General features: G+C 38.6%; 1 protein-coding gene across 2 annotated transcripts; it reads left to right on the forward strand.

Moving 5' to 3' along the window:
- The first annotated feature begins 1,224 nt into the window (after positions 1 to 1,224).
- LOC135558155 (uncharacterized) lies at positions 1,225 to 6,368 on the forward strand. Of its 2 annotated transcripts, none has more exons than XM_064991921.1 (14): positions 1,225 to 1,378; positions 1,503 to 1,538; positions 1,678 to 1,980; positions 2,665 to 2,991; positions 3,158 to 3,253; positions 3,434 to 3,458; positions 3,552 to 3,601; positions 3,685 to 3,715; positions 4,010 to 4,038; positions 4,233 to 4,271; positions 4,524 to 4,553; positions 4,730 to 4,755; positions 4,894 to 4,936; positions 6,012 to 6,368. In XM_064991921.1, the coding sequence occupies exons 1-14, from the start codon at positions 1,252 to 1,254 to the stop codon at positions 6,092 to 6,094; spliced, it is 1,245 nt and encodes a 414-aa protein (XP_064847993.1). In that variant the 5' UTR covers positions 1,225 to 1,251; the 3' UTR covers positions 6,095 to 6,368. The 2 variants fall into 2 exon arrangements, with proteins under 2 accessions (XP_064847993.1, XP_064848046.1); XM_064991974.1 differs by having other exon boundaries at positions 4,730 to 4,762; positions 6,012 to 6,060.
- The last annotated feature ends 7,483 nt before the right edge of the window (positions 6,369 to 13,851 follow it).

Here is a 13,851-nt window from a genome sequence, read left to right on the forward strand (position 1 = left end):
CAAGTGACCACAATATGATCCAGTGGTCACTTACCATATGTTTGCAATCAAAGACACAAGCTTTTGTATCTTCATGTTCAGTTTTTTTATTTGGTCTGGAGAAGCACACACAACTTTGAAAACAGCTCTCCAAAGGCTCTTTCAACAGAAACATCTGTCTGCCATGATCCATGGTCGTAGGATGAAGTGACTTCTGCAGTGGACTGAACACATGCTAACCTACCTGTAAACTCATTGCATTCCCAAATCGATATTTCTCGCCCTTATGAAAATTGAGTTTGGAGGTCCAGCTGGCAGGCAGGATGTAGATGTGATTATCAGTAGCGACAAGGCCATGTAGAGGTTGGGTATAACCCTGTTACATCCTCCCTGCCTCTCTGCCTCCTAGCCTGGCCTCCCATCCCCGCCTCTCTAGCTCCCTGCCTGCCTCCCCTCTCTGTCCTGGGCCCCCTTCTGCTTTATTGGACCACAATCAATATGGAGACCTGGTGATGAAGTACATCATTAGTCTGAGGCCTGGGCTACGGTCTTCATGTCACCATCCTACCGCTATGCCAAAGAGCATTTCTCCTGCTTTAACTTGACACTACTTATACTCTCTGTTAATAAGGAGGATGTGGTTGAGATCTCTTGTTATGTTGTACCATCATTCAAAAAACAGTTGGGAGTACAAGAGGAGGAAATGCACAATTATGAGTTATAGATATCTATGGCCTATGGTACCTATGATAGAGAGTAGTACTCCATCCCTTCTGATAACATTCCCCCTGCTGATTGATTGAATTAAAGCTCACTCAGGGCTCATTTCAGTGAACTAGTTATCTGAGGGGGAGATCTGTAACAGACACAGTACTAAAGACTGAAGGTTGTGGGGGGGGGGGGGGGGTGAGTGCATTTATAGAACAGCGATGGTTCCATGACAACACTTGTGTGATGAACATCCTTGTCTGAGACCTGAAGAGTTGTGTTGCATGCAGGTATACATGCATGCGTTCTGTCCCTGACGGTCACACTTAACAATTGTCCCAGTGTTTTTTTGTCAGTATGATATCATTTAGCATATTTTCATTTGAGAGGAAAGCAAGTTGAGATCATTGATTCCGTGCACCTGTTGTTCTTTTGATTTACACATGGTCAATGTTAAATAATACATGTCATCCTCCAGGTCTGTGGTGCAAACATATCCTGTAGCTGCGACAGTCCTACAAATACAGGAAATGACGTCATTCGTATTCACTGTTCTTAGTTAACATGTCTCAGCTAAAAGAATCCCTGTCTAGTTTCAGGTCCACACCACAAATACACAAGGTAGAAAGAGCCAACCAACAAGTGTTTCAACAAGACTTGAACACAATGATCATGTTCATCCTCATCCTGTGTGAGTATATTTATGAAAATGAACCTGATATTGATTTAGTTTTAATTGAATTCAAATGTATTTCACATTTTGCTATTTAAATTGGTCTATGTTGTATCTTTTGAATGTGTTTTCTCCTCTTAAGGTACCTTGTCAAGAGAAGCCATGGTCCAAACCACAGGCAGGTCAAATTCATTATTCATTATTGAAGATGATTGAATTCTCTTTTAGATAATTATAATATGATACTCTACACATAAACGGTTTACATGTTGCAGATATTTTATGAGCCAAATACTTTTTATTTTCTGGAATATTAGCCAAGAAGATTTTTCCAGCAAAGATCTATTGGACTTCTACAGGAACGATAATGGAGGGAAGTGACCTTGTGGTAAAATGTAGTACACATGGGCGCAAGGAAGAAAAAGTGGCATATGTTTACTTGTGCATTAACGGGGTTGCAGTGGAACAGAAGAGAACTATACAAGAAGACACCTCTTTCACCATGAAAAGTGTTACTGGCCAACAGAGTGGCAATTACAGCTGTGTGTTCTCTAAAACCCAATATCCTCTCTCTGAAGTGCAGGGAAAAGGAGATAATTCACTTTCCTTCCAGGTGATGGGTAAGGATCTTTTTACTGTCTGGATATGTTATTGCTCTTCGACATTATTTGACACACATTGAGTGGACAAAACATTAGGAGTTGCGAACCTTTTGCCCTCAGAACATCCTAAATTCATCGGGGCATGGACTCTACAAGGTTTCTACAGCGTTCCACAGGGATGCTGGTCCATGTTGACTCCAATGCTTCCCACAGTTGTGTCAAGTTGGCTGGATGTTCTTTGGGTGGTGGACCATTCTTGATACACTAAGTGTTGAGTGTGAAAAACCCCAGCAGTGTTGCAGTTCTTGACACACTCAAACCGGTGTGCTTGGCACCTACAACCATACCCCTTTCAAAGGCACTTAAATATTTTGTGTTGCCTATTCACCCTCTGAATGGCACACATACACAATCTATGTCTGACTTGTCTCAAGGCTGAAAAATACTTATTTAACTGGTCTCCTCCCCTTCATCTATACGGATTGAAGTGGATTTAACAAGTGATATCAATAAGGGATCATAGCTTTCACCTGGATTCACCTGGTCAGTCTATGTCATGGAAAGAGCAGGTGTCCTTAATGTTTTGTACACTCAGTGTATATGGATAAACTATCATTTTCAATGTTTTTGATACATGTATATTTCAATGTGACTGCAATATTTTATACCTTACATGATTCCTGTCTCTTCCTGCTGATACAGACCGTATACTCCCTGCAGACATATCACTTGCAGGCTCAAGAACTGTGAGAAAGGGAGATGGTGTGGAGTTTAAGTGTACAATCTCAGACCCAAGTTTTCAAACAAAAAATACCAGTGACTTAGTTCACGCTTACCTCTGCAAGTATGGCTCTGTTGTTCAGATCCAGGTGTTTGACGTAAAGAGCACGGAGGTAACGTTTACGATTAAAAGTTTTAATAAGAATGACGCAGGTAACTACAGTTGTGTGATTGATCTGCAATCAAAAACCCTCAAAGATAAAGACAGAACATTATATGGAAATAATGCAGTATTTCTACAGGTTAATGGTAAGAATGTACGGTGCTTCTCTAAATACTTCTATATTTAAATAATATCGTCACTTCTTACGTAACTAGTTTTGTTATTAAACAATCATTGTTGATGGTTGATGGTTGCAGTACGTTGTTACTATGGAAGTGAGATGTTTAACAACATACCTGTTTTGCTTTCCAGTGTCCTGGAGTCACTTAATCACACTCGTGTTCTGCGTCTGTTTTCTTCTGGTCTTATCACTGATAGTGGGCATATGGTGGCTGTTCATTAAACAAGGTCAGGCCATTTAACATGGACATTACTCTGGATACACAGGTCTAATTCGTGTAGAATAATGTTTATTAAACTAATACATTCCGTATCTGGATTGAATGCACTATCCGGAGCCGTTCTAATATCATTGTAATGATAGTTAGCTTGAGTTTAACCAATAATCTTACATTTATTTTTTGACAGGAGCCTTACAATGTTATTGTGGAAGGTAAGCGTATAGTTTTCATTACATTTTCATAGCTAGTTTGTTTAGCATAATAATGTATAATGATTGAATGGTTCACGTGTATATTTCCTCCAGAACACAACAACAGGAGGAGAACGATGTGCCAGTGACAAGGGAGGGTGGCGGTATGTTTTTTAAGCTTTCCGATAAAACTATTGTTCTATGAATGAACATTTATTTCACATTCTGAGATATTTCTTTGTCTTAGACGGAACGTCAAACGTGGAGGAAGAATCCAGGTAGGAAAATCATGTATATTTTACATTTTACTTAATTATATCAAAATAATTTATTTGTATCTATTTGCATTAGTTTCTTTGAATATAAATGTCACAGACTACATTCTGTATTTCTACTGCAATGAAGCAATGGAGAAACACAAAGGTGTTAGATTACATAAATACAAAAACAATAATGTAAAGTGTGCTGCTTCTATATAAAGGTGTATATGAATTAGATTAATATTTAATGGAATATGACAATCTAACAACAACAACCAATTTATAATAATCTGTATCTTGTTTATTTCTCAGTGATGAATTTGCCTGTGACAGTGAGACCAGTAAGATAATATTTGTTTTTGTTTGGATAATGGTTAGCTGCATTAACTATGCTTTAAATTAAATGTGTGTTTTAAAATACTGACCATGCTGATACTAAGTAAATCATCATGAATTTAGTTTCAGTGCCTTGCTTTAAAACAGGAGTCTATATTTCTTATTATAAAATATAATTTGAATCTTATCCCCCAAACAGGTGGGGAGGAGTACCAGGATCTGGGTGAAAAATGTTTAGGTAATATGATGCTGCATAAACATATACTGCTTATGATGTAAATTAAAAACGGGTATGTTTTTTCATTCTTACATTTGCAATACTGGGTAAAAAAAAGGATATTTAAATACATTGCTTTGTTAAGAAAATAAGATATTTCATCTTCTAAGAAATGCTGAGAAATGCTTAGATAATGGTAATGACTGAAATATTATGCCAAGCCCTGAGTGAAAATAATTAATTGTTTTAACGGTTTTAACATCTTCTAATCAGGTGTTGAGATTGAGACATACCATGAGCTGGGTGAGAAATGTTTAGATATTTTGAAGCTTCATAGAAATGCAATGATTATATTCTGACATTTACAGTAGTGGGTGAATGGTGATCTATCAGATTTCAGGGCCTTGGGTGATTGTTTTTGCTAAATAACTTGTTTTAATGATATATATTTAACTTCCATCTTCATATCTCCAAAACAGAGGATTCCACCTACCAAGAAATTCCGGTGAGCTGTGAGTTCCAAATGAGCTTTGACTAACGATAACTAATGATTATAATGACTCTTAATTATAGAGGCTTACAGGGCTACACTCAATTTCTTCCTTTTTCACTTTTCCACGTCTGTTGTAATTTTATATTTCAGGTTGAAACACGGAAAATTAAACACGTTATAGTGCGTGTTCAAGGTGAGTTCAATAATTTGAAATAGTAATAATAGTAAGTTATTTTTGGGATTTCCATACGTCAGGCAGAACGAGTCAGGTTTTGTTTCACGGTATCTATCTGACCATGGAAAATATCTTGTCTCACTTTCTATGTCAATGGTGTAATTTCTGATGGTTAGTAGTAGTTTGCATATGAAACTACAGACACATTCAGTCACATTTTTTTCACATAAAGCAAACCAAGATAAGAATGGTTTACATCATGATCTGGGTATACAGTGCCTTGCGAAAGTATTCGGCCCCCTTGAACTTTGCGACCTTTTGCCACATTTCAGGCTTCAAACATAAAGATAAAGCAAAATATACAATGGAATGGTTCAAAAATAAACATATCCAGGTGTTAGAATGGCCAAGTCAAAGTCCAGACCTGAATCCAATCGAGAATCTGTGGAAAGAACTGAAAACTGCTGTTCACAAATGCTCTCCATCCAACCTCACTGAGCTCGAGCTGTTTTGCAAGGAGGAATGGGCATGGGAATCTCGATGTGCAAAACTGATAGAGACATACCCCAAGCGACTTACAGCTGTAATCGCAGCAAAAGGTGGCTCTACAAAGTATTAACTTAAGGGGGCTGAATAATTTTGCACGCCCAATTTTTCAGTTTTTGATTTGTTAAAAAAGTTTTAAATATCCAATAAATGTCGTTCCACTTCATGATTGTGTCCCACTTGTTGTTGATTCTTCACAAAAAAATACAGTTTTATATCTTTATGTTTGAAGCCTGAAATTTGGCAAAAGGTCGCAAAGTTCAAGGGGGCCGAATACTTTCGCAAGGCACTGTATATCCTCTGTGCAGAGAATACAGACTTGAGAACTTGTCCTCAGAGCAGTGGTGTATAATGTGGTGTACACTCTCCAATTCAGCGTTGCTTCTGTGATTAACCTATTTCATCATTGTCTTAATGTCATTGTCCCACCTCATCTTGGATGAAAACTGAAACATTTCTGATATAAGAATGAACACACAGCTGTCATCTAATGTGATGAAGGATTTGTCGGACCAGATATAATATGTTGGGGACTTTTCATACGCAGATGCAGCAAATCAAGGCCCAGATGCAGAAGATATGTATGCCCAGTCACGCAAGAAGACCGGACGTCATCAATACATGCCTTAATCATCATTAGATCTGCATTATTTCAAAGCAGTACTGCATGTGTACTTCATGGTTACAGTATCTATAATGATGTATTTTATGTATTGTGTATTCAATGTGTGTCTTCCGTTGGACTACTCCCTTCATGTTCAAGTTGACGATGATGCCAAATTTTTTGGTGACCTGACATTTGCGATGCATTCTATTAAAATATCCGTGGAAGATATTTCAAAAATGGAGTCATTTTAAAGTACCACATTAAGTATTATTGCTGGATATACTGTTGTATTCTCCTTCTTATAAAATATGTTTTAATGTTCTCGAACTGTGAATGTGGTGTACTTCTTTATTGGAACTGAAAGAAAATACAATCGTCTTATATGCACAGTTTCAGTTGGGACATCAGTTTAGAATATCACCCTTGATAACAAGGAAGACTGTGGGCTCACTTGGTCTAACCAATATGTGATGCTGTCACCAATTCTACAGCCTCCACTAAAACATGCAAGGATACATTGAAGTTTATAATAAGCCATTCTTAAATATGTGAATCTTGCAGACAGTTTTTTGTGTTTTCTTCAATGCAACTAGAAAGCCTGGTGATTAATAATACATATATTAACATTTGGACTTATATTTGCATATCCACTGATGTACCACATATACATAGTCCAACCACAATGCACGGATAATTATATCAGGAAATGACACTGGCACTACAAGGCTAATCATTAATTACACTGTATCAGACACGTTTCAATGTTGCTGATGTGTACATCATAATCAATGAAGATGAGGTCAGAGGACGGATGTGTTTCTTCAAAATGAGCTGCCCAGGACTCGGCCTAAGCTCTGTAATAAAAGCTTTGCATGAAGGTTAGACGCTTCTAATTCGGTCCCTATTCAGTTTCCCATAATTCACATAGCTACATGGTTATAGACACAGTATGTTATGTGTGAACACATCACAACAGGCTGAAGATCACACCATGAGTCCTATCTTATTCACAATATGTGAGTATTTTCACAATATTGATCAAGGTAAAGCATACTTATGGCCACATATTGTCCCCAATATACAATCTGGTTGTACAAACTGTTATCTCTATTTGTTTCTAAATGCAGATTTACTGGTTAACTTGGCAGAGACAGGTACACTTACATAATGGAATTCTAAAACACAAATAGTCAAATCTGTAATTTTGTTACAGTACAGCTAATGTCTGAGAAGATTCATTCTAAACATTGGAACTTCTGAAACTTAAGTTTTAATCATGAATTATGTTTTTCACTCTTCAATGATGAAGCTAATATCTACCCAGCAAAGCTCTTTGGAGCTAGTACCCACAGAAGGAAAGACAGTCGATGTGAAGTGTAGCACTACAGGCACCAGAAAACCATTGAGCAAGGTCTATGTTTACCTTTGCAAGAATGGAAGTGGAATGAGAGTAAGAGAGCTGGAGAAAGGTGAAGATGACACCATTTTCACCATTAAGGATGTTAAACAAGAGAACTCAGCCATATACAGCTGTGTGTTACAGCACATCATACAAAAACTAAAACTCAGTCAAGTGAACGCAACAAGTGTCAATCTAGCCATCATTCAGGTCTACAAGGAGGGAGAAGGTAGGACCTACTTTGTGTTGTATATGGATGGATAATCAATTGTTTATACTGACTATATGGCAACTTCTGCATTAATACGTATGTCTCTCTGTTCTGTATTTCAGAAGATGTTCATCAAGAGGTCCATGAAGAAGCTGCACATGCTGTGAGACTCTGTATTATATGTTAGTTACTACTGTCCAAACATATAATGATCTGTTTCCTGGATGACATACAGTACAGTCGTAACAACAACAGAATAGCAATACTATTTTCTTGATAATTCTTACACATAATCTACAGTAGGTTTTTAGGTCCATACCACAAATACACAAGGTAAAGAGAGTTACCTAATGTTTCAACAAAACTTTAACACCATGATCCTGTTCATGTTTATCCTGTTTGAGTATATTTCAAACAATTAACCTATTTGATCATATTTGGGTGACATTTCCAGTTGTTTCACGTTTTTCCATTTTTGCCACATGTATTTTCTTATCAAAGTTTCCTTGTCAAAAGAGGCCATAGCCCAAACAAAAGGTACGTCATTTTTTTTCTTCGTTAACGTTGTTATCATTCAAGGACCAATCTGCAGTTGCTTCGTCCGATCCTGGACTAATAAATGAAGGTTATGTACACATTCATTCTTGAAGAATATAACTTATAAACATGAGCTTAGTTGAACTATTCTACCCCATCAGAACCTAAAACGTAAAGCTTGTTTTACTCCACTGTTTGTAAACAAAGTAAATGTAAGCATACACTGTATAGCCTCAAAACATGGTTAAAACTATAACATCAAGGATGGTCAATCCTTTCATCCATAGCTCTGTCTACGAATTTAAGAGTGTTCACATTTCTCCAAACCCATCCCCCAGCTTTTTACCAAAACAGTGGTGGGGATGACGCTTTGTTATTGTTTCAACAGCTGTTTGCCCCCTTTAACAAAAGTGCTTGTATGTATTTTCCATTTTTGTAGATGAGTACATTCTAAATACTACACTTGCATAATATGTGTTATGTTTATATTTTATTTGCCATTTTTCAAATATTCAAATATTAGTTAAGGACATTTTTCCAGCAAAGATCTATGGGACAAAAACAAAAATAATGGGGGACAGTGACCTAGTAGTAAAATGTAGTACATTTTGGCGCAAGGATGAAACAGAAGTGGTACATGTGTACTTGTGTTTGAATGGGGTTGCAGTGTATGTGGACAAATGTGACTTAAATGTGACACTTTTCACCATGAAAAGTGTCATTAGCCAATGGAGTGTGTTCTCTATAACCCAATATTCACTCTCTGAAAAACAAGGGAAATTAGATCATTAATTTTCCATCCAGGTGATGGGTAGGAATCATATTATTCACTGGATACCTTTTTGCTGTTAGAAATGTACTGCACTTAAGAATACAGCATTCTTTATTTTTTATATAGATACTGTGTATCAATGTGACTGCAAACACACATTTTCCTCTCTCTTCTCATGCAGACAGTTTACTCCCTGCCAACATATCACATGCAGGCTCTAGCACTGTGATAGAGGGAGAGGATGTGGAGTTCCTATGTACTATTTCAGACCCCAGGAACATGGGCATTTCAAGTTACTTCGTTCACTCTTACCTCTGCAAGTATGGCTCTGTTGTTCAGATGCAGGTCTTTGATGTAAAGTGCACGGAGGTTACTTTTACAATTAAAAGTTGTAATAAGAATGCCACAGGCAACTACAGTTGTGTGCTTGATCTGCAATCAAAAACCCTCAAAGATAAATGCAGCCTTTCTTCAGGTTAATGGTAAGAATTTACAACAAAAAACGCAGGTTTTAAAGGAAGAGGTGAAGAGACAAAATAAAGACTAATTCACCCATCTACTCTGTATTTTAGAGGTCGCACATGTGAGAGTGGTCAACGTAATCTGACTGATAAGATCAGCAGCTGTGGCCATAATATTGACTGTAGTGGGCTGTTTGTTACTACTGTCCAAACCTGGGTTATGTCTGGCAATATGGCACACACTGGGAACTTTGGTATAGTTTTTGGCCCTGTCCGGGGTAAGTCTCTCTCTCTCTCCCTCCATCCTCCCGAAGGACCTGAGCCATAGGACCATGCCTCAGGCCTACCTGGCATGACAACTCATAGCTGTCCCCAGTCCACCTGGTCGTGCTGCTGATTCAGTTTCTGCTATTCTGTCTGCGGCAATGGAACCCTGACCTGTTCACCGGACATGCTAAATCAAATCAAATCAAATTTATTTATATAGCCCTTCGTACATCAGCTGATATCTCAAAGTGCTGTACAGAAACCCAACCTAAAACCCCAAACAGCAAGCAATGCAGGTGTAGAAGCATGGTGGCCAGGAAAAACTCTCTAGAAAGGCCAAAACCTAGGAAGAAACCTAGAGAGGAACCAGGCTATGTGGGGTGGCTAGTCCTCTTCTGGCTGTGCCGGGTGGAGATTATAACAGAACATGGCCAAGATGTTCAAATGTTCATAAATTACCAGCATGGTCAAATAATAATAATCACAGACAGAACAGTTGAAACTGGAGCAGCAGCACGGCCAGGTGGACTGGGGACAGCAAGGAGTCTTCATGTCAGGTAGTCCTTCATGCATGGTCCTAGGGCTCAGGTCCTCCGAGAGAGAGAAAGGAAGAGAGAAAGAGAGAATTAGAGAGAGCATACCGGATAGGACAGGAGAAGTACTCCAGATATAACAAACTGACCCTAGCCCCCAGACACATAAACTACTGCAGCATAAATACTGGAGGCTGAGACAGGAGGGGTCAGGAGACACTGTGGCCCCATCCGATGGCACCCCCGGACAGGGCCAAACAGGAAGGATATAACCCCACCCACTTTGCCAAAGCACAGCCCCCACACCACTAGAGGGATATCTTCAACCACCAACTTACCATCCTGAGACAAGGCCGAGTATAGCCCACAAAGATCTCCCCCACGGCACAACCCAAGGGGGGGGACCCTACCTTGTCCCTGACCTGCTGTTTCGACCCTCTTTCTCTCTCGCACGTCATTTAATCCTCAGGTGCTGACCTGTTTCACCCTCTAGAACCACTGTGATTAGTATTTGACCCTGCTGGTCATCTATGAATGCTTGAACATTTTGAAGAAAGATCTGTTCTTAATGGCAGTTTACTCTTATAATGTCCACCAGCACAGTCAAAAGAGGACTGGCCACCTGTCAGAGCCTGTTTCCTCTCTAGGTTTCTTCCTTTCTAGGGTGTTTTTCTTACACTTTTAGAAAAAAAGGTGCTATCTCGAACCTTAAAGGGTTCTTCAGGTGTCCCCATAGGAGAACGCTTGTTGTTCCAGGTACTACCCTTGTGTTCCATTTAAAACCCGTTCCACAGAGGGTTCTACATGAAACCCAAATGGGTTCTACCTGTAACTAAAAAGGGTGTCTGGGGACAGCCGAAGAACCCTTTTGAAACCCTTTTTTTCCAAGAGTGGAGCTACTGTGCTTCTACATCTGTGTAGTTGCTCTTTTGGGGTTTTAGGCTAGGCTGCGGTATAAGCACTTTGTGACAACTGCTGATGCAAAAATAGCTCAACATTTCACATAATGCTGTTTAAAGCGAAGCACTGAGGTAAAAAGGTATAATGATGAACACAGAAATATAAATACACATAGCTTCCATCTACATGTCAAGTCACAATGCACAACACTGTTACTCCCCATAGGTTACAGACCCCTACCTAAAACAGACTCAAAGATCAAATGTTGTTTAAAACAAATGTCCACTTGAGATACCCAACCTGCACCACTAGTCACTACATATGAATCCCACAGGCTCGAGTCTATAACTGTAATGATACAGTAATCAAGGTGACAGAGTACTAGAAAGTCAAAGAAGATGATAAAGTAGTAGCCCATTGTAATTGATTGAACAAATACATGTTTGATGTATTGTATTGTAATCAGAACATCATGTCATAGAAATTCTGAAATTGCATTTTTGTCCTCCACCCAGTTTTATCATTGGAATGTGATACAAAACGAGGTAACGGTGTGCTTTAGGACCATGTAGACGCTTACGAGCAGTCGGGTAGGCTGTTTGGAGTGTTTATCCAACTGGATACATTCAAAAATAAATAATAATAATTATGTCACCCCCACTTCTAAAACCAAAGTTGCGCCCCTGCTAATTCATATAGAATGATGTTTATCAAACTAATACATTCCATATCATTGTTATGATAGAACTTAACCAATAATGTTACATTCATTTTATGACAGGAGCTTTACAATGTTAATGTGGAAGGTAAGCGTATAGTTTTCATTACATTTTCATAGCTAGTTTGTTTAGCATGATAATGTATAATGATTGAATGGTTCACATGTATATTTCCTCCAGAACACCACAAAAGGAGTAGAACAATGTGCCAATGACAGGGGAGGGTGCCGGTATGTTTTTTAAGTTTTCCAAAATATCTAATGTTCTATTAATTAACATTTATTTCACATTCTGGGATATTTCTTTGTCTTAGACGGAACTTCAAACATGGAGGAAGAATCCAGGTAGGAAAATCATGTATATTTGACATTTTACTTAATTATATCAAAATTATTTCTCTGAATATAATTGTCTCAGACTACATTCTGTACTTCTACTGTAATGAAGCAATGGAGAAACACAAAGGTGTATATGAATCATATGAATACTTTAATTAAGCAATAAGGCAGAGGAGGTGTGGTATATGGCCAATATACCACGGCTAAGGGCTGTTCTTACACATACCGCAACGCGGAGTGCCTGGACACAGCCCTTAGCTGTGGTATATTGGCCATAAACCACAAACCCCAGAGGTGCCTTATTGCTATTATAAACTGGTTACCAATGTAATTACAGCAGAAAAAAATTTATGTTTTGTCATACATGTGGTATATGATCTGATGTACCATGGCTGTCACTAATTAGCATTCAGGGCTCGAACCACCCGGGTTAAAATGAAACCAATTTCTAATGCACAGTATCTTGTTTCTTTCTCAGTGATGAATTTGCTCTAAAAAAGTGTTCCAGGTAAGACAAAAAATGTGGGATAATGTTTAGCTGTAAGTGTGTTTTAAAATACTGACCAGGCTGATACTAAGTAAAATGTCATTAAATTAAAAGTTTAGTTTTTTTCCATTTGATGTGAGGTTGGACTGAAGCACGTATAGCTTGGTAACATGTAGGGCCCACCGATTGGTGCCACCTCGTTATTTAGTTTGGGCTCCTGAGTGGCACAGCAGTCTACGGCACTGCATCTCAGTGCTAGAAGTGTCACTACAGACCGTGGTTTGATTCCAGGCTGTATCACAACTGGCTGTGATTGGGAGTCCCATAGGGCGGCACACAATTGGCCCAGCGTCGTCTGGGTCAGGGTTTGGCCGGGGTAGGCCACCAATGTAAATAAGAATTTGTTCTTAACTGACTTGCCTATTTAAATAAAGGTTAAATAAAAAAATAGAAAATAAAAAAGTATGTGTTACACCTGTGCTGGTTGCCATCTCGTTCGTGTGAAGGTGTTTCACCTGGTACTATTTAAGAGTGGCTGTCCCAGTGCTCTAGTGGGAGAAGCGAAGGGTTAGCACCTTTAGTTGGCTCTTCCTAGTTTGATTTCTTGACAAACCATCCATTATCACTGTTTTTGTTTCACTCCACTTTGCTGGTTTGCTCCCTGTTTGGTGTGGGTTTTTCTTTTATTTGCCTCTTCTTGGGGAAATTTAGTGGGCGCTCGTGGTGGGTGTCTTTTAGATTCCCATTGTTGGTAGTCAACTTTCAGTGGATACACCCATGAGTGTCATTCAGAACCCCTCCTAAAACCCCACCTGTTTCGTTTACGTTGTTGCTCAGGGACATGTTCTTGCTAGGGAACATAATAAGTTTCATTGCCTTGCTTTAAAACAGTCTACATTTCTTATTGTGATCATTTTCTTCTTATCCACCAAACAGGTGGGGAGGTGTACCAGAATGTGTATGAGAACTGCTTATATAATATGATGCATAGAAATGTACTCATTATGATGTTAATAATAATAATATGTTTTTTCATTCTTACATTTGCAATACTGGGTAAATTAAAAACTTGTTTGGGATATTTTTTATTTAAGGTTTTTAGCATCTTGTCACGACTTCCACCGAAGTTGTTCCCTCTCCTTGTTCGGGCGGCGTT

Source organism: Oncorhynchus masou, chromosome 1 (assembly GCF_036934945.1).
Source record: "Oncorhynchus masou masou isolate Uvic2021 chromosome 1, UVic_Omas_1.1, whole genome shotgun sequence".
NCBI lineage: Eukaryota > Metazoa > Chordata > Actinopteri > Salmoniformes > Salmonidae > Oncorhynchus > Oncorhynchus masou.

Coding starts and splice junctions, on each gene's coding strand:
- LOC135558155 (XM_064991921.1), top strand. CDS start 1,252: ATGTCTCAGCTAAAAGAATCCCTGTCTAGTTTCAGGTCCACACCACAA. Junction 1,539..1,677: donor AGCCATGGTCCAAACCACAG/GCAGGTCAAATT, acceptor CTGGAATATTAG/CCAAGAAGATTTTTCCAGCA. Junction 4,039..4,232: donor TGCCTGTGACAGTGAGACCA/GTAAGATAATAT, acceptor TCCCCCAAACAG/GTGGGGAGGAGTACCAGGAT.